Source organism: Lissotriton helveticus, chromosome 1_1 (assembly GCF_964261635.1).
Source record: "Lissotriton helveticus chromosome 1_1, aLisHel1.1, whole genome shotgun sequence".
In the NCBI taxonomy this organism is placed as follows: domain Eukaryota; kingdom Metazoa; phylum Chordata; class Amphibia; order Caudata; family Salamandridae; genus Lissotriton; species Lissotriton helveticus.
The window spans coordinates 1674130528-1674155361 of record NC_136057.1 but is presented as its reverse complement, the minus strand read 5'-3'; the positions used below and the strand labels follow the sequence as shown (position 1 = coordinate 1674155361).

The 24834-nt window shown below is 48.0% G+C and overlaps 1 protein-coding gene across 4 annotated transcripts in view; it reads left to right on the top strand.

The window, feature by feature from the left end:
* OS9 (OS9 endoplasmic reticulum lectin) overlaps window positions 1-24834 on the top strand; it is a 270743-nt gene that overhangs the window by 174788 nt on the left and 71121 nt on the right. For all 4 annotated transcript variants that reach the window (XM_078688942.1, XM_078688944.1, XM_078688941.1 and 1 more), the window contains exon 10: window positions 21310-21398. In XM_078688942.1, coding sequence (XP_078545068.1) covers window positions 21310-21398 — 89 coding nt within the window. The remainder of the gene's footprint in view (window positions 1-21309; window positions 21399-24834) is intronic.

The following is a 24834-nucleotide window of genomic DNA, read 5'->3' as shown; positions in this document are numbered from 1 at the left end:
AAGCTAAAGGCAGTGACAGTGTGGTAGACCACTAGGTGTTTTATAAGTGGCCCCAGATATGGGACTGGGGTGTGCAGTGCTAGAAAGAGTGAGAGGGTGAAAAAAACCAATAAGAAGTGAATTTAAAATTGGTTTGAAAAGGCACTTAACAAAGAGTTTATTCGGTGTGTGCCTAACATACCAAAAGTATAAAAACAATACAACCTAAGGCTGTCTCATAATGTAGACTGCTCCAGGTAAGGAAAGGTCAACTAGTTTCTGCAATACTGGGACTGTTATTCCCTTGCATTCATCAGGACCAATAAACAATAAAAACTACTGCACCATGTGAATTTAAATAAAGTGAAGGGTGACACCGGGATAACAAAACAAGTGCATAAAGTCACCTGAATGCTCCAGATGCCCTTACAGTCTGTGCATATCACTGAGGAAAAAGAGAAGGGTTAGGTATAGCTATCATCATCAAATGGGCTGACCAAAAAGTCCATTTAATATGGATCAAACATTACATCACACGCACAGTGTTGACATGTAGGCACTTAATACTACTATGGCCTGATTTATAAGTTATTTGGAAAGACAATTTCGTAAGCCAAATATCTCCCAGTCCTTACCTCGATCTGTAAGGTAGACTGGCCTCACCCCACCTGGCAGCGGCTCAGGGGACAATGAAGCACCGCTCTAGAAAACATGTCAAAAACACGTAAACAACACAAGCACACAACAAGGGACTGAGCACTTCCTCTTCTCAGTAGCCGACGAAATATGGTGTCGGTATCTTTCAAAATAAATGTTTTGGTACCCGGCAATCACGGAGCCAGGACTCAATTTAAAGCCAGCTGCCGTTTGTTAGAAAAGCGCAGCATGGCACGAGTAAGAGCAGTAAGCACAGAGCCTGGACTCTGTTTAAAATTAGATACCGTTTGTTTAAAAGAGCGTAGCATGGCACGAAGAACAGCAAAAGGCTTCTCCTACCTCTCCGTCGGTACTCCGGGCCGGCGTCCTGGCCGACTGGGGAGGTAACGAGAGACGAAGTAGCGGTTGTTTATAAGCCGCGCTGCTATTGGTAGCCAGGTCACGTGGGGCGACTAACAGACCTGTAGGATTGGTGTAAAGTTAGGCGAGGCTGTGTTCTCATAGGCTGTTGCACTATAGACCATCAGAGGTCATTGGCCGGTATGGCGTTAGGTGGTCATGGTAACGCGGGTCTAGTGGCAAATGTAAACACAACACGAGTAAAATACAGGGGGGAGAACAACCGGGTAATTACACGGGTGTAATCTTGTATATATTAAAAACGGAAAAAATAGTAATAACTGGCTTTCAGTTGCTGTCGCCCGATCAAGCGTTCAAAAGAAAGCTTGACTCTCGGGTCACTGGGGCTGAAAAATAGCCGCGCAGTGCAGCTAACGGTGCATGCCTATTACCTAACGCTGTAATGCCGAGAGAGATAACCCATGCACGACTTGCCAAAAAACTCGCTGGGATAAATATAGTGTGTTCATATTTATCGGGACAAAGTCCTGGGTAGGGTCACAATGTGATAGGATGGACAAACTCAGCTGGGCGCTGTTACTCCGCCTTACTAGCGACCGTCAAAGATGCCTCCCACAGGTGGAATACCCTGACAGGAGGCCTGATATGGTATATGATAAATATAGTGTGTTCATATTTACCGGGACAAAGTCCTGGGTATGGTCACAATGTGATCAGGATGGACAAACTCAGCTGGGCGCTGTTACTCCGCCCTACTAGCGACCTTCAAAGATGCCTCCCTCAGGTGGAATACCCTGACAGGAGGCCTGATATGGTGGGGCCCTACACTGTTGTTGTAGGCGGAATCACAAAACAGACCAGGGAATGTCATCGTTCAGGCCCCCTCTGTGTGTCTTCAATTTAAGCACCCATCTTTGTTCTTTTTTCAGCAGGTACCTAGTCACATCGGCTGTGTGTTTCGGGATAAATGGTTGCTCCAAAACAGTCCAGTGGAAATCAGTGGTTAGGTGTTTGGCTTCAAGGAAGTGAGCAGTTAACTTGGTGGCTTGTCTGGCACACCTGATGGTGCTCTTGTGCTCAGATATCCGTATGCGGATCTTCCGGGTAGTCATGCCCACATATTTATAGCCACAGGGGCAGGTAATCAGATAGATCACGTGATCACTGTTACAATTAGTGAATTTTATTTGTTTCCACGGTCTAGCCGTGCCGATGTCTATCTCCAGTGATTTCTTTGTTTGTGCACAGGCCTGACAATTGCCACAGGGATGGTGTCCCTGGACAGGAGGAAGGTTCCATAGTGAACCTATCGCCCTAGGCGGTTCTTCACGTGGCCTAGTGTGCACCAGTCTATCTCTTAGATTCGGGCCCCTCTTAAATGACACCAAAGGACGAGAGAGTGTTAGGCGTCCAGAATTTAATATAGACCAGTGTTTCTTGACCATTCTTTGAATGCTGTTTGAAAGACTCCCAAAAGTCTGGACAAAAGTGAGGCGTTCTAAATCAGGCTTAGGAGGTCTGGGTTCTAACAAAGCCTCACGATTGTTATTCATTGCCCTCTTCATGGACCTTTGGACAAGTTTAGGGGGGTATTTACGTGCCACCAGTTGCATACTTAGATCCTTCGAATGTTTTTTGAAGGCTGTTGTCGTAGAACAGTTCCTCTGAACCCGTAAAAATTGACTAAAGGGTAAGCTCTCTTTCAATGCTCTTGGATGGTTGCTATCAAATAGCAGCAGAGAGTTCCTTGCAGTGGGCTTCCTGTAGAGCTCTGATCGTAGGCCTGCCGGGCCAGCAGTAATCAATAGATCTAGGAAAGCTAATTGGTGGTAACCAATTTCAATGGTGAACTTGAGATGGTTATTTCTCCTGTTCAGCCAGTGTGGAAATGCCACTGTGTGCTCCGTACAACTCTATGTGCAAGTTGCAGTTGGATTTTTAAAGATTATGGGCCCTTTGCAGTGGACCGTGAAGAAATCCAGTGGAAGACAGGAGGTTGGATAGCCACCCCACCCGAGGATACCCTAGTACCCACATTACCTACACCAGGTAATCCGGGTGCATACATGTGAAGTGGTGTCAGACACCGCTGTTAAACCCAATGAAGGACTTCAGGAAAATGCTGCTGTGGAGGAAGGCAGAAATGTCCAATGGAATCTTGCTGAGAGATACCTGCAAGTAGAGGGGACAGAGTTTATGTCACTCAGGTGTGACCAGGAGACTTGGAAGACTAATGCCCTCCGAAGTCAGGTGTAGCAGTATGGATGACGAGGACCTAGACTCTGCAGCAGTGAGGACCAGGTAATGCTGAGGAGGACCTGAAGCCGTGCACGAGCTGTCCCATGAAGGATGTTGAGTGCTGAGGGGTCGGTGTTCGACGGGAACACTAACAAACCTTGGCAAAAGAAAACCACACAGGAATCAAAGAAGGAGCAACGTTGGGACCAGCAAAGTCTAGGGGACTTGCCAACAGCAGGGGAGTCAGGGCAGGCCCCAAGCAATCAGGGGAGCCCAAAAGAAACAAGTCTGACCCTCAAGTGGACCCGGAGGCACTGGAGTCGTGAGAGGACCTCCAGCAGCTCACCAAAAGATACAGGCCACGATGCACACAATGAGGTGTGGCTGAAGATTCTGGTCACTGGAGGTGTTCGAGGTTGGGGCTACTTGGAGCCCGAAGATCTTCTTGCAAAGAAGCCAACAAGCCTTTGCAAATGCAAGTTGGATGCAGTGCACAGGGGTTCGATTATTGCAACTCCCACGAGGGATGCTGGCCTCAAACTTGGTGAGAGGACAGGGCAGGCCTCGGGAGCTGTGGAAAACCACCACCTGTATTGCAGAGCCCACAGAGTCCAGAAGAGCTCAGGATCTGCAGAGCGGTCGACTTAGTTGCGGTGCCTGCAAATGCAGGGGAGGGACTCCTTCACTCCAAGGGAGATTTCTTCACGTGTATTTGATGCTTCACAGGCCTTGGAAGGTTCCTGTATGATGCACAGGCACAGATTATGCAGCAGACTGAAAGGGAGACGAAGTCAGGCCCAAACGAAGTCTAGAGTGCCCAGACTGTAGAAGTGCAGTGGTGTCTGATCTGAATCTTATCCCACGACAAATCCAGAGACCTACACCCAGGCAAGCCCTTAAGTACCCTAGGAAAAGGGTTGGGAAGATCCAGGGGACCCTCCCAGGCGAGTGTCCGGACAGGGGGGAGGTTACTCCCATGTCCTTTGTCCAGTTGCGCACCAGAGCGGGAGTCAACTGCTCCCAGAACTGGTTTGAACTGGACTATGCATGGTGACACCAAGTGTGCCCCTCATGCAGACTTTCTAGCGCTGGCAAGCACACCCATCGGGTCCCAATACACTAAATTCTGTCTGGGAGGTGGTTACACCTCCCTGTGACAGGATACCTATTGTTACTCCTTTCCTCTGCTCGAGCTTGGCTCAGCAGCAGGAGGGCAGATATGTAATGTGTCTCTGGTCAGCAGCAACCATTTTGTGCTGTCCGAGTCTAGAAGGTTGGCACAGGGAACACTGATAGCCTAACAGGGGCTCTTCCAGTGCTTGGAATCATACCTCCCACACTGTTTACGTTGAGGGGTATGATTCAAACATGTTGGATACCAACCATGATAGGATTGGTTGCATCCATTTTCGAGATGGTCATCGCGTAATTACGCGGTGCCCCTCTATATAGTATATGGCTGCTTCACTGACAACCTGGGAGAATGAACTCCGTAGGCTGCAGGGGTGACCTGCTTATGCAGGGGCACTCTCCCACTTAAAACCAAGCACTCTGCCTTCAGGTTTGCAAAGGCCAGCTATAGGGGTGACTTATAAGTTTTAAGTGCACTGACCCCTAGATATAGCAAACCTGTATCTTTAGTAAGTGGTGAAAGCACCAACTTACACGTTCTGCAATGGCCGGCTTGTAGTTCTATTTTGAACGGTCTCTCATGGGTGGCATAATACATGCTTCAGCCCATGGCAGACCTCTGGGGTACCTATGCCCTGGGTACCTTAGTACCATATACAAGGGATTTATAAGGGTATCCCAGTATTCGATCTGGGAGGTACCCAAGTACTGAACACAACAGTTTAGGGAGAAAGCAGATAACCTGGGGTCCTGATTAGCAGGATCCCAGTCAGACTAATCAAAATACAGCTTAGCACCAGGCAAAAAGTGAGGGTAACCATACAGAAGGATCCTACCTTCCTGCAAACTTTATAGAACTTTTCTGAGATCAGGCATGCTCTGTAAATCCATCTTGACAAGGCCTCTTGCTATAGGAGAATTAGTCTGTGACTCTAGTCTTGGAAAACCTCTTTGCCTGAGCTTTTCATTATTTCTTTGTAGTTAAAAAAAAAAACGTAGTAATGTACAAGTATCTGAACTTGTAGAGTACTTGAATCTCGTTAGTGTGGATACTGCATCCGCGCTATATGTAGACCAGTGCTGAGCCCTGGCAAAGCAAAAAAAAATGTTGATCCATTGCTTAGTGGGGGCGTCTATCTGTCCTTTCCTGTCTGAGGAAAAATATTGTTAATATCTGCCTATCGTGCATTTCCACCAGAATTCCCCTTTGCAACGCAGGGGATACTGTTCCTTTCCATTGGTGTCCCAGCACATAAGCTACTGTTTCATTCCAACAGAATAACCAATATTATTGCTTCTTTATATAACATTTACCTAGTCAAGTGTTTATTGCCTATTGCCCAGGATAATTCTGTTGTGAAAAAGGTCAAATAACGTGTTGAATTTGTCAAGCACAAAATCATTTTACTTTTGTATTAGGCTGCGTCCTTAGCTGGCAATGCCTGGCTCTTGTGGATTCTACCTGGATATACGTCTTAAGACCTCCCTTTTAGAGCTACTCTACCTTTTGCATCACACAAAACATTGTGCTGCATTAATCATTCCATACGTGTCTGTTAAATTAGACATTTGGGTAGAAAATCTGCTTCATTGGATTCTGTAACTGATCTGGTCCCTTCTTGAAAGCATGACGTGATGTCATGTTGTGCCTGCAGTGGTTGTCAAACTCTTCCTTGAGTAGGTGTCTCCAAGTTGTTTTTTTATTTTTTAGGATTACAAATTGAGTGGTATCTTATTGAGGAATGTTATGTCCTCTAGAGCCAAGGGGCAGTAAGTTTGTTGCATTTTTCTGTCTTTTTGCACACATAGCTGGTCTAGACCAGCGTGTGAGGTGAACCATCTGAGTAATACACCAGGTTCATCACCACATGCTTAGACCTCTAACTGTGTAAACCTAGCCCAAAGGTTGTAAAACTATCAATAAAGGGTCGATAGCAACTACCCAATGTCACTGAGCCTTCTGCAGTGCATTTGATCTGCTGGAATACAGCCTGTTTTGCATTAAAAAAGGGGACAAGGATTGGCTAACATATATCAATAAGTGTGACATAATTTTACTGCAGGAAACATGGCTTCAGGAACATGTTACTTGAGATGGGCATGTTAGTTATTGTTTGCTTGCCATTCCCTCTACTTCAGGAAGAGCTAGTGGGGTTTGGTAACCCCGATCTGACTGATAGAGACATCTAGCTGCAGATTCCTTACCTTTGAATTTTTTCCAGGCGTCAGATCCTGAAAGTCTTTCTTCGAGCAATCCCCTTGTGTTCTGGTAGGTGTTGTTAGTTGGCTCTGCAAGACGTCGGCAGCAGAGTCTGCGCCGTAGTGACGTCCGCGTCACCTATATAGGCACCACCTCGCGCGGTGATGTCCGTACTTTTCTTTCCGCGCCAGTCAAGAGCTGATCCGTGAAGAGAGCTACCCTCTGTCACTTTTTGACAGGCTTTTTTTTTTTTTTAACTTCTGTCGACCCCTCTTTGGTGTGTAGTTTTTTTCCATGATGTCTCTGAAGACTTTTGGGTTTAAACAGTGCTGCACCTGTCACTACGCCATGTCCGTGACAACACTACACCTGGTTTGCCTGTGGTGCCTGGAGCGTGACCACGATTCAAAGCCGTGCTCCGACTGTCGAGCTATTGCTCCGAAGGCGTTGAGGGAGTGGTCCCTAAAGAACTTGCGGCCCGGTAGTCGGCCTGCATTGCGTAACATCTAGGAGGTCTTGTTCATGGTCCTGTTTGAGAGGACGGTCTGGGCTCCTCTCCAGGGATCCCATGTCCTCTTTGTCCTACTCCAAATCATCTGGACACTCCGGTAAGAGGCGCAAGTCGTAGAAGTGTATTTCGACTTCTCTATGTCCATCAGCCGGCGCGACGCAGGAGTCTTGACTTTCTAGGCCTCGTTTTTTAGAACCTGCATCTGGGTCGACTCCCCGATTTTCCGGGAGCCAACGCGACCCCCACCCAACTTTAAGAGTTCTATGAGGCCATGCGTCTCTTTTTTGGGTGGCCTGATCCTCCCAATGTACCTTCGGGCCTCAGGGGGCTTCATCTGGTTCTCTGCCTGCAGCTTCGCCCCCCCTATGGATGTGGTCCAGCGCCAGTCGAGCCATTGAGACTTTCATTTGCAATGGCCTCAATGCTGATGGTGCTACTGCTTCCCAGGCAGCTCCAGCCCCATTCTGATTCCCAACGACCCAGAGCAGGGGCTGCATTGACAGACTCCTATAGGACCTCCAGGTCCTATGTAGTTTCCTGAGCCCTATTCTGAGGAGCTAGGAGTGTGAGAAGATTGGGAGGGATCGCTGGACCCCCTTTGAAGCCTAGCTTTATCAAGAAATGGACTGGTATGAGGAATTGGATGAAGCCAGTAGACTGGACACCTCTCCAGATTCTGCAATGGTTTTTCCCTCATTTGCTATGGTGGTGCGACGGTCCTGGACCTTTAGCTCCTTTCGGTGGCAGTGAAGACTAATAGCTTTACAGAGATCATCCAGACTGGTGTCTCCTCTTTGAAACCCTTGTTGCCTTTTAATGAGGACCTTACAGATCTCCTACTGGGAACTTGGTCCAAAACCAACACAGTGGCTCCTGTGATTAGGACAATTGCCCATTGCCACTGCCTTGTTCTGGGCGACCCAAGTTTCCTCACGACTCACCCTACCCCAGAGAGCTTGGTGGTCAAATCCTCTACCTCCCATGGCGCATTCCCTTCCGCTCACCCGGACAGGTAATCTAAGAGGCTAGATAATTGGGGTAAAAAAAAAATTCTTCCACCAGCCTTGCATTGCTGTTGGTGAACACCGCATGCTTATTGGGCCATTATTACCACTCGCTGTGGGAAACGGTTGCGCAAGTGCTGCCACAGGTCCTGGAGGAAGCACGGGCCATCCTCTCCCAAGCAGTGTCAGACGGGAGAGATGCAGCAAAGTTCGCCATCCGTTGTGGTCTCGACACGACCAGCTCGCTGGGCAGAGTGATTTCCTCAACAGTGGCTGTTCGACGCCACGCCTAGTTGAGAACTTCTGGCTTTTCAGGGGATGTCCAGGCCTCTCTCATGGACATGTCCTTTGATCTACCCGTCTCTTCCAATACAAGACAGACATGGCTCTAGTTTTTTAAGGACTCAAAGGTTAGGGCCAAGTCCATTGCCCACTCAGTGGTCACAATTCCACAGTCTGCCTTTCGTAGCTACGGAAGGGGCCTTCAGCCAAGCCAGCCCTATCCCAGCCACAAGACCATACATGTTCAGCAGAGGGTGCGACTCAAAAAGTAAAAGTTCAAGATGCTCACATTTGCTCAGGTCTTGCATGCCCTGTTCCCAAGAAGCGGGATGATAACGTTGAACTTGCAGGACGCCTATTTCCACATTCCTGTCCTGCATGCTCATCGGCTCTACCTACGGTTTACGGTATGTGTGAAGCATTTTCAGTTCAGTGTTCCCTTTTGGCCTAACAACCCCCCATGGGTGTTCAACAAGGTGATGGCTGTGGTCACAGCTCTTCTGCTCAGATTACGAGTGTCAGTCTTCCCCTGTCTCTACAACTGGCTGTTGAAGGCGGGCTCGCCCCACTTCCAGATCACGGAGAACATCCTTCTTTTACTGGGGTTCACTATCAATGTACCAAAGTCACACCTGCCTCCCTTTCAGATACTCCATTTCATCTGAGCTGCTCTGGACACAGTGCAGTATCAGGCTTATCCTCCAGAGCGGTGTGTCCAGGATATTCAGTTTGATAACCATGTTTCGGCCTCTATCCTGCATTTCGGTGAAAATGGTTCTGAGGCTGCTTGGCCTCATGGCCTCCTGCATCCTGTTAGTGACTCATGCCAGATGGCATATGTGGGCTCCACAGTGAGATTCTGAAGTTTCAGTGGGCGTAACATCTGGGAAATCTCTCTGACATGGCCCAGATCTTGGTGGGAACTGCACACGAATTGCAGTTGTGGTTGACAAACCACAATTTGGTCACCGGCAGACCTCTCACCCTTCCCCATCAGATCGGACAGTGGTGACAGATGCATCAATTCTTGATTGGGGTGGCCATCTGGGGGAGGTTGAGATCAGAGGACTCTGGTCTCCGGCAGAATCTGAACTTCACATCAATGTGCTGGAGCCCCAAATGATTAATCTGGCATTGAAAGCCTTCTTTCCTTCCATCAAGGAGAAGCTAGTGCAAGTGTTCACAGACAACACCACTGCCATCTGATACTACAACAAACAGGGCGGGGTGGGGTTGTAACCCTTTGTCAAGAGGCCCTGCGTCTCTATAAACTTGACTGGAACAGCAGGGTATATCCTTGATAGTTAAATACCTGGCAGGTTCGCGGAAAGCCAGGCCAGGCTAACTCAGCTGTTGATGCCTAGCTGATCACAAAGGGTGTCTCCATCTAGAAGTTCACAAGGCCTCTTCCACCAGTGGGGAGAGCCCTGGTTAGATCTGTTCACCTCTGTCGAGAACAAACAATGTCAGCAGTTTTGCGCCCTGGAGTTTCCAAGGCAGCTCTCGCTTGGAGACTCTTTTTGTCTCGAGTGGAGCCTAAAGCCTCCTGTGCGCCTTTCCGCCCATACCACTCATCCCCAGAGTTCTCAAGAAGATTGGGAACGACCAGGGTCAAGTAATTCTTGTTGCTCCGGACTAGGCATGATGGAGTGTCTGGTATCCCCGAGCTTCTCCAACTGAGCACCAATCATCCGATCAGGCTGCCCCTTCGGGAGGATCTTCTGTCGCAGCAGCAGGAGAAGGTTTCCACCCGAACCTGTTAACTCTATGCCTTCTCTTTTTGAGACTGAGTGGCACCCGATGATAGCATTTAACCTTCCTCCCGAAGTCTTTAATGTTATTTTGTCAGCCAGGCGTCCCTCCACCAAGACGGTCTACCCCTGTTGATGGAACACATTTGAAATACATTGTACAGAAAAGTCTATCTACCCTCTTTCTGCTTCCCTTTCTGATAGTTTGCTTTTTATGTTAACACTTGACCAGCAGGGCTCTGCTCTGGGCTCTCTAAAAGGGTACCTTTCAGTCCTGCCAGATTCGCCCACATTATTTAAATCTCCCATTGTAAAGCAGTTTCTCAAGGGAGTTGTACTTGTGTTCCTACCTTCCCCTTTCATTATGCCTCAGTGGACCTTAATTTGGTTCTCATCTTCCTAGTGTGCGCTCCATTGAACCTCTGCACAATTGCCCCCTCTGGCTGCTTACCATCAAAACAGCCTTTTTAGTAGCAATCACATCTGCCAGGTGAGCTAATGGCAGGCTTTGTCATCCAAGCCTCCTAACTTGACAATATTCCCTGACAAGTTGGTGCTTCACGCTAGGGCCTCTTTCCTTCCGAAAGTGGTAACACCATTCTGTGTGGGACAATCTTTCACCTTGCCCACTTTCTATGCTTCGTCACATCCCTCTAAGGAAGAGGAGCGACTCTACCATCTGGATTCAAAAAGTGTGTGACTCCACCTTCTACATCCAAAACAAGCGTTGTTGTTCTACCTTGACCGTACTAAAGTATTCCGAGTGGGGGACTAACTGTTTGTTGGTTACAGTGGCACAAAAAAAGATCATGTGGTGCAGAAGAGGACTATATCACGATGGGTTATCGTCTGCATCAATATTCTGAAGGCTTAAGAACTCACTCCACCAGAGCTAAGGCTGCTACCAAGACATTGCAACGTGGAGTTCCAGTTGCCAGGAAGCAACGTGGGCAACTCTGCACACATTTACCAAGCATTACTGCCTCAACGGTTCAGTCCCCAGGGAAGGCTTCTTTGGCTGTTCGGTCTTTCAGGACTTTCTGGTCTAACCTTGTCTGCAGACCATCCTCCGGGGATGGTATTGCTTGGGTATCTATTCAAATTGAAGAATCTGGGGCTAGATGTCTCTATCAGATGGACAAGTTACTTACCTTCGGTAACTTCTTATCTGGTAGAGACATGATCTAGCTGCAGCTTCCTTACTGACCTACCCGTCCTCCCCACACTGCGGACAGGTTTCCAAGGTCAAGGCTGATACCTTTCAGGGCAATAGTTGATTAAACACACCAGTGTCCGTGCACTTCATGGCTCTGCGCTTCTGGAAAGCCGTGAAAAGTAACTGACGTCTGCATGGCAATTTGGTGCCTTTATAGGTGACGCTGATGACGTCACATAGAGCTGACACACACCACCTAACGTTGCACAGGGGTATTACTTGAAGAATAATCTGCTGGATCCAGTCTGAGAACTGAGAAATTCTACGGTAAGGAATATGTGGCTAGATCATGTCTCTACCAGATAAGGTGTTACCGAAGGTAGGTAACTTGTCCTTCAAGTTGTCTCTGGAGTGTAATGTCACAATAGTTCCCCTTCCACATACAGGAATCCATGTTTTGCAGATTGCTTGGTCTAGAAATGTTAACTTTTTTCTTTTAAATGTTTACAATGATGTGTATTTCCACAAGTAGTGCAATGTTGATGTCCTTTTTAACGTTGTTGGGGTACTTGAAGGACTCAAGACTGTTTGAATTGTTTTAACTTACTTATCGGGTGGATATCAATGCAAAAATTGGCTCTAGAGTAACTATTTATTTTCTTCTGTAGAGGTTCTTAAGACATTTCTCTACTCACCCTCTGATAGCAGGGTTCTTAAACTAAACTGGTACTTGACTAATTACAATTTATGGAATCTAGAAAAACTTTTTGAACAAATTGCCAACTCTATTGGGTCAGACCGCAGGGTTTACTGTTGATTATATTTTTCCAACCAGTACAGTCTCATCTTATGTTCATTCTGGAGGCACAGTGGCCAGTGGATTAAGTGATCATAATCCAAATGTAATAACCTTGAATAACAAGATTTGGTGCTGCTTTTTATCAACATTATCAGGGCCAACATTTATTTCAGTAAATAAATGTTCGCCATATGACTACTCATTTATTGATGTTTTATCGGCATTGGCTTTATATTCAAGAAAACCCTGCTCGCCCCACTGTGAAATCGTAATCCAGATCGGCTCAGCTGGTTCGATAAGGACTGCAGTGAGGCCAATACATGCCTCCAAACAGCTCCAAATAATAAACACAACAACCAAGCGAGTATCCAGCATTGCAGAGTTATTTATAAAATTGTTCCGTCTCATTTGCATTTGAGAGTGGCATACGTCAGGGTTGTTTTATTGCCTCAGTAGTATTTTTCTGGTATATTAATGAGCCTAATGCATTTTTAATTACACACTGTAAGGAACTGCCGATTTGTGAAATCTAGATCCGTCCCTGCTTTGATATATGTCAATGAGGCTGTTTTAATGTCTAGAACATCAAACGGTCTTAAAGCAATGATCAACTCTTTTGTGGTGTTCATGGATAATTTAGATTTGGAAACTAATTTTATCTAATCTTACTATGTTGTCTGTGGTAGAACTATCAATAAGGTTAGTGTTATTTCCATCAAGGGCAAAAGTGGTGCATTTCCCATACTTGAATATTACCTTTAACTCCTCCAATTAATGGGCACCGTGTCTTTCTGCAAGGTGCATGAACTATAGCCAAGCTGAATGTGCCCTATTTAGTTTTGCCCAGATGATCAGGAAGAGACCAATTTTACCTCCTTTAGAAGTCTATAATTGCAACGGTATTCCAGTTGTGATCTACAGGGCGGCTATTTGAGGATATCGATACATCCAGAATCTGCAGGTAGAAGAAAATCATTTTTGCAGACAACTCTTAGCCTTCCACCCAATAGCCTGCTTTTTTCCTGCATGAAGAATTAGGCATGGTTTATGTGGTGGACATTATTAAATAAACTGCAGCTGTCTGGATGGTGTAAGCCCACTGCGTCACTGAATCACTCTGTCATATAAAACTGCTTTGCCTGTGACAATGGGCTTTCGAAATCTTGGCTACAGTACATACAAAAATTAGCCACCTTGCTCGGAAGGCCAGAGTGGCTTACTAACCCTCCATGGATATCACAAGGCGACAAAACATGGGCCAAGGAGACATGTATAACTCCTGCTGTGCTATCTAGAGAGGGGGAGGAGCTGCTTAAGAAGCAGTTTATATGGGAGTATACAATAATCCTAACAACCTTTGGCCCGGAGCCGTACTTTAATCTTGTTATTAATCTTTAGGTAAGACCTCTGCTTACCAGATTTAATTCAGGATCCATTTGAAGCCTTTTATGCTTTTCTTAAGTCCAACATGATCCTTCAGCGATTTTAGTGTGTCCATGTGACAAATCGTCCCCTCAAACACTCTTGAACTTTCCTTTTTTTGTGCACATTTTGCAAACACTTTAATAGGCGATTTTGAACCCTGGGCTTAAAGGCAAGGGCTTTTTTTTATGTAAACCGTCTTTGTTTTTCTTAAAAGTGCTAGCTTCTCCTATTGTATAAAGCTGTGGGGAGCTTTTTGAAATCATCTCTAACGCATTGAAAAACTGTGTATTTCAAATTCGGCTTTGGCTTTATTTAATCATGTCTTTGGCTCATCATCTGTTGATTAATTCTTGTGTATCTTTACCTTTTTCTTGTGCCTTTTAGATATCCAAGCCCTATTGTTATTGTGTACTTTTATGATTTCTTTTGCAAAAGTCGAATAATCATTTGTATGCCTGTCTATCTTAGACCAACAGTTTGTCGTTGCTTGATCTTGGATTGCGTCTAGAAGTCTATTTTGAAATAAACTTCAGTTCTCTTCACTCGAAGGCTCTATGCACAGACCATAATAGTTTGAAATATATTTTCTGTTCCACAAACATCCAATAGAGATCTTTTAATGCTAAAGTACAGACATATTCCAAGTTTGCCTGGATGTTGAATATAGTCTGTGTACCTTTTTTTTTTTTTTTATTTAATTTTTTATTTTTGTTGGCGATGATAGCAAAGAAGGCACAAAGCATACAATTAGCAAGTCAGTTATCACATACGGACCAGGCAGGCCCGGTCCAAAAAGGGGGTACACAGCCAGATGTGGCCCACATCCCGGAGGCAGGGCGGCGTCACGAGGAAACCTGTGAACCAATTAAAGGAATTCGCTCTTGTGCTTCCAAAATCACATAAACAATATCAATATCTACGCCAATTTTCATTTATGATGCAGTGCCAACCTAAACAACAACAGAACAGCAACGAAAACCCCCCCATGAATGGCATTTGTAACGCTGATACAGTCACATAAGGAGAGAAAGGCAAGGGCCCACTAAAACGCGGTCCTTATAATATAGTGTGGTCAAATGGTAGTCACAATGAAAGACATATGCACGCAACAAGGAATATCGGCATGGCACAGGGGACTGCTACACTGCCTCCCAACCCCCCGCCCCAGAACCCCCCCACCTTCATCAGACTCCGAGGAAACGGAGGAAAACAGCTCCGCGCTAGTAGCGTCAGAGTCCTCCCCCTCCATCCCCTCAAGACACATGGCTCTCCAAGCGAGCAAGTCATCCTGGAGCTTCCCATCCCTGCGTGTGCTCTGCATATGTGTCTCCTCCGCCAAGGCCCATTCCCTGGCGTCTCGCAACCAGCTAGGGATTTCAGGCGCCCTCTGTCCCATCCAGGTAATGGCTACCCGCCTCCTCGCCAGAACCAACAGGAGTTGCAGCAATTTGTAGGATAGACCCCTCTTCCTGGGTTTGGGCACTAGCGCCAGTAGACAGTGAAGCGGGTCTAATTGCAAGCTAAGGTGTGTAATCCGGGCAATGCGCGCTACCACCTCAACCCAAAAGTCATGTACCAAGGGGCACTCCCAAGCCAGGTGAAGGAAACCCGCCCTCTCTGCTCTACACCTCGGGCAATTATGGCTCCTATCCGGGGAGATACGGTGGAGGGAGGCAGGCGTCATATATGTGCGATGGAGAAAGTTAAAGTGTATCAATTTAAAACGTGCATTACAAGACACTTTACGCGTCAACAGTCCAATTCGCTTCCTCTGAGCTGGATCTAATGCAATCCCCAGGTCCGCCTCCCAAGCCCCCCAAGCCGGTATCAACGGGGGAGTCGAGTCTCTGCGCATGGCTGAGTAAAGAAGGGAGATTAATCTCCTACCTCTGCCACAGGACAAAATGATGTCCAGGGTATTAGTGAGCTCGGGCGCCTCTGGGAATTGGGGCCACGTCGTCCTGGCCACATCTCGGAGACATCCATAGTGCAGGTACTGGCCCTCACGCAGTCCAAAGGAGTCCGCTGCTCTCTCAAAGGACACAAACGAGTCGTCCGGATAAAGATCCGCGAGAGTCTCGCAACCGCCAAGGCGCCACTCCCGGAAAGACATGTTCGCCTCCATCGTAAGTATTGGAGCCAGGATCCAAAGGGAGAGCTCCCTATGAAACGGCGCACGTCGCAGAACTCGCTCAACGAACCGCTGCCAAATATTAGCCGTATGTCTGACGACATAGGGCAGTGCGTTATCAGCACCCCGACCCTGCATGAGAGCCTCCCGCAAGTCCCCGTCCGAAGCCACCCCCGCCAACAGCGTCAGTTCCCAGTTCTCGTCATCAGCAAACCACCTGGCCGCCGGGAGAAGTTGTGCAGCATAGTAGTATAAATCAAATCTCGGGGCCTCGAGGCCTCCCTCATCCCAACATCGCGTCACTGTGCGCAACGCAACTCTGCTACGTCTACCCGCCCAGAGCAGGGATGTAAGGAGCGAATTCAGCGTATGAAACACCCGGGGAGGCAATGGGCATAGGGTATTTTGCAGCACGTACAGAACTCTCGGAAGCATCACCATCTTGGCAACAGCCAGTCGGCCCATAAGGGAGAGAGGGAGCGTGTTCCAAAATGCAACGGACTTACGGAGGGCCACAAGAATCCTGTCTATGTTATGGGTTAAGAGAGCCTCATCGGAAGCGGCCACCTGAATACCCAGGTACCGGAACGCCTGACGTTCACAACGGAGGCCCAAATAGTGGGAATCCGTAGCCGGGTCGAGGTCACCCGGGGTCAGTGGGAACACCAGGGACTTATTAACATTCATGCGCAGTCCAGAGGCCGCACCAAAACGGTCCAACAACCGCATCAAAGCAGGGAGGGCCTCCATGGGAGAAGTCAGGTAGAAAAGCGCATCGTCGGCGTAGAGGGAGATGACATTTGTAGTGTCTCCCACCATGATACCCCAGTCATGTAACTCCTTGCGGGCAGATATGGTCTGTGTACCTTTTTAAAGATTATTTGTGCATATCGCAAACAGTCCATTGACATTGACTCTTTCGAAAATGACTTGTATGTTGAAGCCAAACTTTAGCCCCATTGTAAGATGATGTTCATTCACAAGGTTGTGTGTAGTCCTATTTTAAGATGACCTATATCGGAGATGGTTTATAGGCTTGTAGTAGGATGGCATGCATATAACAGCAGTTTTTAGAAGACCGTCTCAAACATATTCTATCTCTACGTAGTCATTAGGTGACGTGCATGTATTTGAAGAAATTTGAAAACCTATTTAAAAATGGCTTATGCATTTGGGAACTTAATTTTCCATGCATGTTAACATCTCGTGGAACCTCTACAGTGGGTTAATTTGACTACAATTGAATTGGGGGAAACATTATTGGATTTTAGCCACTGTAACAAAACAAAAACAAAAAGTTAAATAAGATTAACATAATGAGTCATCATATGTTACCAGGAGCTACGACTTTGGTGTTGCATCTGGTTCTTTGTTTGGAATTTTGCAAAGCATTTCTGAGAAGTGAAAGAGTACAATCCTGAGGTTTTTTAGAATGCACAATTTAACATGAATACCTGGTTTAAATTTGTATTCGCATGAATTTCAGACACCCTGCACAAAAACATAGTTTTGAGGTCTCCGTTTCTTGTAAAAATTGGAGTAAGGCATAAAGAGAAACTTTATTAAAGCAGTATATATGTTTCCACTCATCCCCCTTAGCCCAAGATAGGAGTTGCGGCCACGGAAAGCTGTTTTCTATATATCTGAAAGAGACACGTTAGTGATAGATTCCTTACCCTAGAATATCCCCAGGCGTCAGACTGGATCTGGAAAGTTTTTGCTTAGCAGTACCCCTGCGCGTCGGTAGGTGGCGTCTTGCCGCTCCGCGTCCGTCACTGGCGCCGTGAGTGCCGAGATGACGTCACAGAGACTACTTAGGTGCCACCCATGTGTGCTGACGTCAGTTCTTTCTTTTTCCGTGCCGAAAAAGCAGATCCGGATTGAGCATGTACCTCAGTATTTTTTTACTACGTTTTGAGACTTTTTGTCTCTCTCTCTTGTCTCCTGGTGCACGTAGGGATGCCCGGCTTTAAGTCTTGTGGGTTGTGCCACCGTAATATGTCGGTGGCGGACCCCCACGATGTCTGCCTCTACTGCCTGGAGCCCGACCATGACTCCCAGGACTGTCGAGTCTGTCGAACCATGGCCCGAAGGCCTTGCGGGAGCGGCGCCGGAAGTTGCTGCAGGTCCGGCACTCCTCTCACCGCCACTCCGGGTGTAGGGGTGGTTCGCGGGACCGGAGCCGTCGCTCTTCGGACTCTAAGTCTTCACCTTCAGATTCCGGTAAGCGACGCCATAAAAAGAAGTCGAAGAAGTGTGTTCGCTCTCCGACGTCCCCCCGTTGCTCCGCGGAGACGGAAGAGGGGGACAGGGGCTCCGCCCCTGCGGCTTCTCCAGAGACTCGGAGTCCGGCGACCTACCCACCATATTCGGGTCAGTCATAAACTCCTGTACAGATGCAAGAGTTGCTTGCTGCCATGGGCCGCCTTTTCAGGCCTCTGGCTCCCGCCGGCTCACCAGCGGGCCCTGTAGTCCCGTGTCCAGATCCTGTTGGCCCAGCGGTACCGCCTCTGGTGCCAGCCCAGGATCCAGTGCCGTCGGCTCCGGCGCCACAAGGTGCAGCGCCACTGTCTCCTGCCTCGGTGCTGCCCTTGACTCTGGCTGCACTGGGTGCCATTTATCCCACCCCTACCCCAGTTCTCGGACCATTTCGTTCCAGCCTGGGATCCACATTGGGAAGCGAACCGGCTTGGTGCCATTCCCGCCGCCGGCTCCTTCTACTCAGGAGCCGGACAAGGACTGGGACGGCTCAGATGACCCCCTTACGTGGCAGTGTGACTCCGAGCAGGATTGGGTGGATGACCTTCAAGATGTGAGTGAGCTTGATGTGTCTTCTGACCCGGGGTTTGCCTCCCCTCCGCCTACTATGGAGGATAGCGCTTCCTACACTATGGTGCTGCGTCGGGCCGCGGAGGCTCTCCATCTCGACCTCCTTACGGTGGCCCTTAAGACCACCTCCTTACAGAGGTGCTCAAGACGGTGTCTATGTTATCGGAGCCGCTGCTCCCTGTCAATGAGGCCCTTACCGAAATCCTCTTGGGCACTTGGTTGCGGCCGTCCTCGGGGGCACTAGTGGATAAGAACGTCACTAGTCGTCATTGCCTGGCGCCTGGTGATCCTGCCTTCTTGACCACTTACCCCATGCCTGAGAGCCTGGTCATTCAGGCCTTGACGTCGCAGAGTTCCTTTCCCACGGCTCCACCGGATAAGGACTCTAAGAAGCTGGGCCAATATGGCAAGAGGTTGTTCTCCTCAGCCAGCTTGGGGTTACGGTCGGTTAATACCGCCTGCTTATTTGGTCGTTACTCCCACGCAGTGTGGGATTCGGTAGCAGAGGTCCTGCCTCAGTGATCTGAGGAGGTCCAGGCTGTCCTTTCCCAAGTGATTGCGGCAGTCAAGGATGCAGCGAAGTTTGCCATCATGTGTGGTCTGGACACGGTTGATTCCTTGGGCAGGGCAATTTCCACGACTGTGGCGTTGCAGTGCCATGCCTGGTTGCAGTCTACCGGGTTCTCGCCCGATGTCCAGGGCTCGCTCGTGGACATGCCCTTTGATGGCTCCTGCCTTTTTGGCGACAAGGCTGACAGTGCCCTGGAGCGTTTTAAAGACTCGCGAGTCACGCCCAAGTCCTTGGCCCTTTCTACGAAGAGCCCTGCCACGCCTGGGTTTCGTTCCTTTCGTGGCCAGGGCAGGGGCACCCAGGCATGCTCTTCCAGCAAGCCTGTGCAGAACCAGCCTCATCGTGGACGCAGCCGTGGATTCCGCAAGGGCGGGTCTGGTAACCAGTGTGCGGGCCAGTCCACTTCCACCCCCGCTGCTACCCCCATCTAAGCTTTTCTCATCTGAGATTCAGGGAGCACCCCACGCCGGTGGGTGGCATGATCCGCCACTGGCGCGAAATTACATCAGACAAGTGGGTGCTGCAGATAATCAGCCAAGGTTACGCACTCCCCTTTCTGTCCTCCCCTCCGGCCATGCCACTTCGGTGCCACCGCTTGTCGGGGGATCATTTGCCGAACCTGTCCAGCCTCCACCTCCATGCGTGGAGATTGAGCGGCAACAGTTGATGGCTTTCGACCTTCCTCCTGAAGTCTGTAATGTCATTCTGGCAGCCAGGCATTCCTCCACTAAAATGGTATACGCCTGCCGAAGGAACACATTTGTGGCATGTGCACAGCAAAGGCTGTGGATCCTCTTTCGGCCCCTCTTTCTGAGGTTCTTCTGTTTCTCCTATCTTTGGCCCAGCAGGACCTGCTCTGGGCACTATCAAAGGCCATCTTTCTGCCATTTCTACCTTCCGGAGGCTTCCTGATCAGCCTTCTCTTTTTAAGTCTCTGGTTGTTAACCGCTTTCTCAAAGGCATTACACACACGTTTCCTCCCGTGCCTTTCATATTGCCTCAATGGGACTTAAATCTTGTCTTGACCTTTCTGATGTGCGCTCCTTTTGAGCCCCTTCATAACTGTCCTTTACGTCTTCTTACTCTAAAGACTGCTTTCCTGATGGCTATCACCTCTGCCAGAAGAGTGAGTGAGCTCCAGGCTCTTTCTTCTAAACCTCCTTTCCTTTCTGTTCATCCGGACAAGGTGGTTTTGAGGACGCGTCCTTCTTTCTTGCCAAAGGTTGTCACGCCCTTCCACATCGGGCAGACCATCACTTTGCCCACCTTCTTTCCGCCTCCACATCCTTACAGGGAAGAGGAGAGGCTCCACCGTCTGGACCTAAAGCGTGCGCTTGCTTTCTATCTGCAGTGTACACAACGGTTCCGAGTGGATGATCAGCTCTTTGTTGGCTACGTGGGCACCAAAAAAGGTCGGGCTGTGCACAAACGGACCATTTCCCTGTGGGTCGTTCTGTGCGTTAAAGAATGTTACTCCTTGGCCAAGAAGGAGCCTCCTGTGGGGCTGCGTGCCCATTCGACCAGGGCAACTGCAGCCTCTACTGCCTTGGGACACGGCGTTCCCTTACAGGACATTTGTCAGGCAGCTACGTGGGCCTCGCTGCACACGTTTACCAAGCACTACTGCCTTGACAGTCCAGTCCGGAGAGATGCCTTTGGCCGTTCTGTTCTCCGTGACTTCCTGGTGTACTTTTATTTGCAGACCCACCTCCGGGGTTAGTATTGCTGGGGTATCTATTCTAAGGTAAGGAATCTATCACTAACGTGTCTCTTTCAGATGCGCAAGTTACTACTTGTGTAACGATATATCTGTAAGAGACATTAGTTAGTGATAGATTCCTTACCGCTCCACTCATCCTCCCCGTTCTGCGAACTGTTTACTAGGGTTAAGGTCATCCCCTTTTAGGGCCCTAGTTTTATGCACCAAGGGTCAGGTTTCTTGCATGGCTCTGCGTTTCGGCGCGGAAAGTCGTGTACAGAACTGACGTCAGCTCGCATGGGTGGCGCCCAAGTAGTCTCCGTGATGTCACCTCGGCGCTCACAACGCCAGTGACGGACGCGGAGCCCCCAGATGCCACCTACCGACGTGCAGGGGTACTGCTAAGCAAAAACTTTCCGGATCCAGTCTGACACCTGGGGATATTCTAAGGAAAGGAATCTATCACTAACTAATGTCTCTTACAGATATATCATTACACAAGTAGAAACTTATGCGTCTATACTGTTTTTGACAATATAGAGAAGTCTGCTTGTTGCTAACATGCCATTTTTCTGTTATCTTCCAGGTATGGGGAAAAAGTTTCAGTATAAAGTTATTCGAAATTCCGAAGAGCTTGTTAAGTTCATCGACGGGCTGAAGCAAAGTGTGAAAAAGGTGGGTTTGTGGATAAGCTGAATCAATGTGAAGAATGAACAATACAGCTGAATTTCAGATTTGATTATTCACTTATGGGTTCATTTCATGCAATTGGCATTGTAAAAGTCTGAAAATAACATCTCATCCTAATTGGAGAGAATTAAAACGAGTCTGAGGCAGATGCTGTACTAACATTTCCAAAACCCAAATCAACGTATGATTTTGCACATCATTGAATTTTTTTCAAAAATAGCATTGGGCATTGCACAGATGTTCTAAGTGCATAACCCCCCAAAAATCTCTTTAACTACGCTTAGAACTTTCCCTTCCCTTTAGCTATAATTGTTTAATACTTTTACTCCCCTAAGAAGTCCCAGACTGATAGTCCATTTGGCAATCAGTTTACTATGATGAAACACATGCTCTTTTGTTTAATTTATATTAGAATACCACCAGCTTCAAATTTCAGTCCTTCCACTTTTTCGCAAGTGTTTTATAATATTCAGTCTTGTGACGCAAAGGGACCATAAAAAGTTAAACACTGTTGTCAGTGTATTACATTTTTTTTTACATTTTTGATTATATATGTAGGTGTTAGAACTGGGGGTCTCTAGTTGGCAGGGGTAGGTACCACTGTCCAAATAGGGAACCTTGCTTCTAGTCAGGGTAAGGAGGAAACCCTCTGAGATAACCCCTGCTCACCCTCTAGGTAGCTTGGCACGAGCAGTCTAGGCTAACCAGAGGCAATGTGTAAAGTATTTGTACCAACACTCACAGTAACACAGTGAAAACACCACAAACTGACTCCACAACAGTTTAGAAAAATAAAGGTATTTTAATCCAAACTACACAAGACCAAAATGACAAAAATCCAACATACACAGTTCAAGAATATGGTTTCAAAAGAGTTCTTAAGGTTTGCGATAGAATAATCCACTGATGCGTGAAAAGTTCACAGCTGCGTCACGTTTACTCACAGTACCTTTTAGTTGCAACAAAGTTCCAAAAGCAGAAGCGGGTGCGGTGGAAAACAAGCGATGCGTTGCTCCTGAGACCCTGGGGAGGTGATGCAACAACCCCGCTGCAGCAGCGGGCGTGTTGCGACGAATCCGGTCTGTATGGGGAGGAAGGCCACTTGTACAGATTCCGGTGCGTAGGTTCCGTAGGAAGTTTGTTCTCGCAAAGGCATGATGCGACGATCTCGTAAGGGCTGCGACGATCTCCAGGGCGACGATGCGCGGTCCAGCGGTTATCCTCTCTCTCGCAGCTCCTCGATGCGATGATTCTGCGACGATGCTCGCAGCGACGTGATGCGGTCCGCAAGCAAGCGGCGATCTCACCCAGCGACGACAGGCTCTGCGACGACACTCGCAGCGATGTTCGACTTTCCCGCACCGGTCTGGTGCGTCCCGCAAACAAAGGATGCAACGCGCCGCTGCGACGATCTCGACCTTCGTAGCGGCGGGAAACTTCTCGCACTGTCGGGGATGCGCTCCGCAAGCGAGCGATGCAACACTTTTCAATGGCAAAAGTCTCTCAAGCTTAGTTTCAAGCTTCCCAGCACAGGTACAACTTCCAGAGGCCCCACAATTGGATCAAGCACTCTAGGAAGGACAGAACTCTCTCAGCAGAGTTCAGGGAAGCTGGGGGTGAAGTCCTTTTGTTCCTGGGACTTCAGAACAGGGAGCCAGCTCTTCTCAGGCCCTTGGAGATTCCTTCAAGACAGGGGACACAGCACACTAGCAAAGTCCTTCCCCTCTCCTTGGCAGCAAAGCAACAGCAGGTCAGTCCAGCAGAGTAACAGCAGGACAGTCTTCCTTCTTCAGAGTCCGCTTTCTCCTTGGCAGAGGTTCCTTCTTGATTCCAGGATGATCTAATTTTCTGTTGTCAGGGGTCATTTACTTTTACCCCTAAAAGTCTTTGTTCTCTTTGTGCATGTGGGCCCTGAGCCCGGTTCGAACCAGTGCTGGGTGTCTCCTGAGTACTTTGTTTTGCTGGCTTCTTCTTTCCTTTCAGAGTGAGGGGCAGGGTCGTCAGCCGCCCAGCAGGAGGTGGAGCCAGCATTGTGGAAGGCAGGCACAGCCCTATTCAGGCCCAGGTGCTAACTCCTCCCACCACTCCAGTTGCAAATGCAGTCATTCAGCCTAGGGCTGACTCAGCCAGCCTCCTGGGGCATCCCCAGCCTCTGTCACTCTCAAACCAGACCGTCAATCCACAAACTGGCCAAGGCACACAGAAAGGTAAGACAAGAGTACAGCAACTTTCTAAAAATGCTGTTCTCAAACACAGGATTTAAAAACAACCTTTCCTAAAAGATGGGTTATTAAATTCTGAGTTCAGGGATACTAGATGCTTATGTCCTATCTTGTTCCTATGGGAAGAAATGCTGTTAACCACTGTAGCCAGCATCCCCCTTGTTAATCTATGGAGCAAGATAGCCTTACAATAGTGAAAACGAAAATGGCTGCCATTCACTATCAGAGCATGTCACCTGCACTAGTACATGCTCTACCTTTTACATACACTGCACCCTGCCCAGGGGGGTACCTTGGGCCTTCCATAGGGGTGACTGATGTGCACAAAAAGGGAAGGGTTAGGCCTAGTCAGTGGGGACACTGACCAGGAGGACATGGCAGTTTCTAAACTGCACACAGGCACTGCAGTGGCAGGCTTTAGACACTATTTTAGAGCTACTACTGTGGGTGGCACAATTAGTGCTGCAGGCCCACTAGTAGCATTTGTCATCACCAGCCCTGGCACACCCAGTGCACTTTACTAGGGACTTCATGGTGATACAAATATGCCAAACATGTATATCCAATCCGAATAACAATTTACATAGGGAGCACTTACACTCTGGCACTGATCAGCAGTGGCAGAGTGTCCAACGCATCTAAACCAGCAAAAACGAAATCCAGCACAGCATCAAAAATACAGGAGGTAGAGGCAAAAAGATAGGGGTAAACCACGCCAAAGATGCCAGGTCTAACAGTAGGAAATAAACATCACCCACACAAACTTACAGTTGGTCTTTCAGAAGAGAAAGCATAAGTCATTCGATTTTTCTCTTTTAAATGGAGCCATCCCCCACAACAACTTGCATGTTTCATTATTTTCCTCCAGAAATTATCCAGTTTGCTTTGCATCATGTACCTTCTAATTCATCTGAAAACCATAGTCAAGTACATCTACATCTTTAAGCAATCAGAGTTTTTCTGTACCGTCCGTTTTATTCTCTACCTGTATGTGTAGTGGTGTATACTCTCTATCCCCTCCCCTTGTTGTATTGTTTACCTTCTATTATCTAGTACCTTTTCCGCTGTTTAGGGAGGTCTGGTGGCTTAAATAGTCTGTTAGCTTTCATCCCTCCTGTTTTTCTTGTTGTGTTGTTCCTCAGCCACTGCAGATTTCCCCAGATCCCTTCTCTATTGCTCATATCTTGGCTCAAATGGCT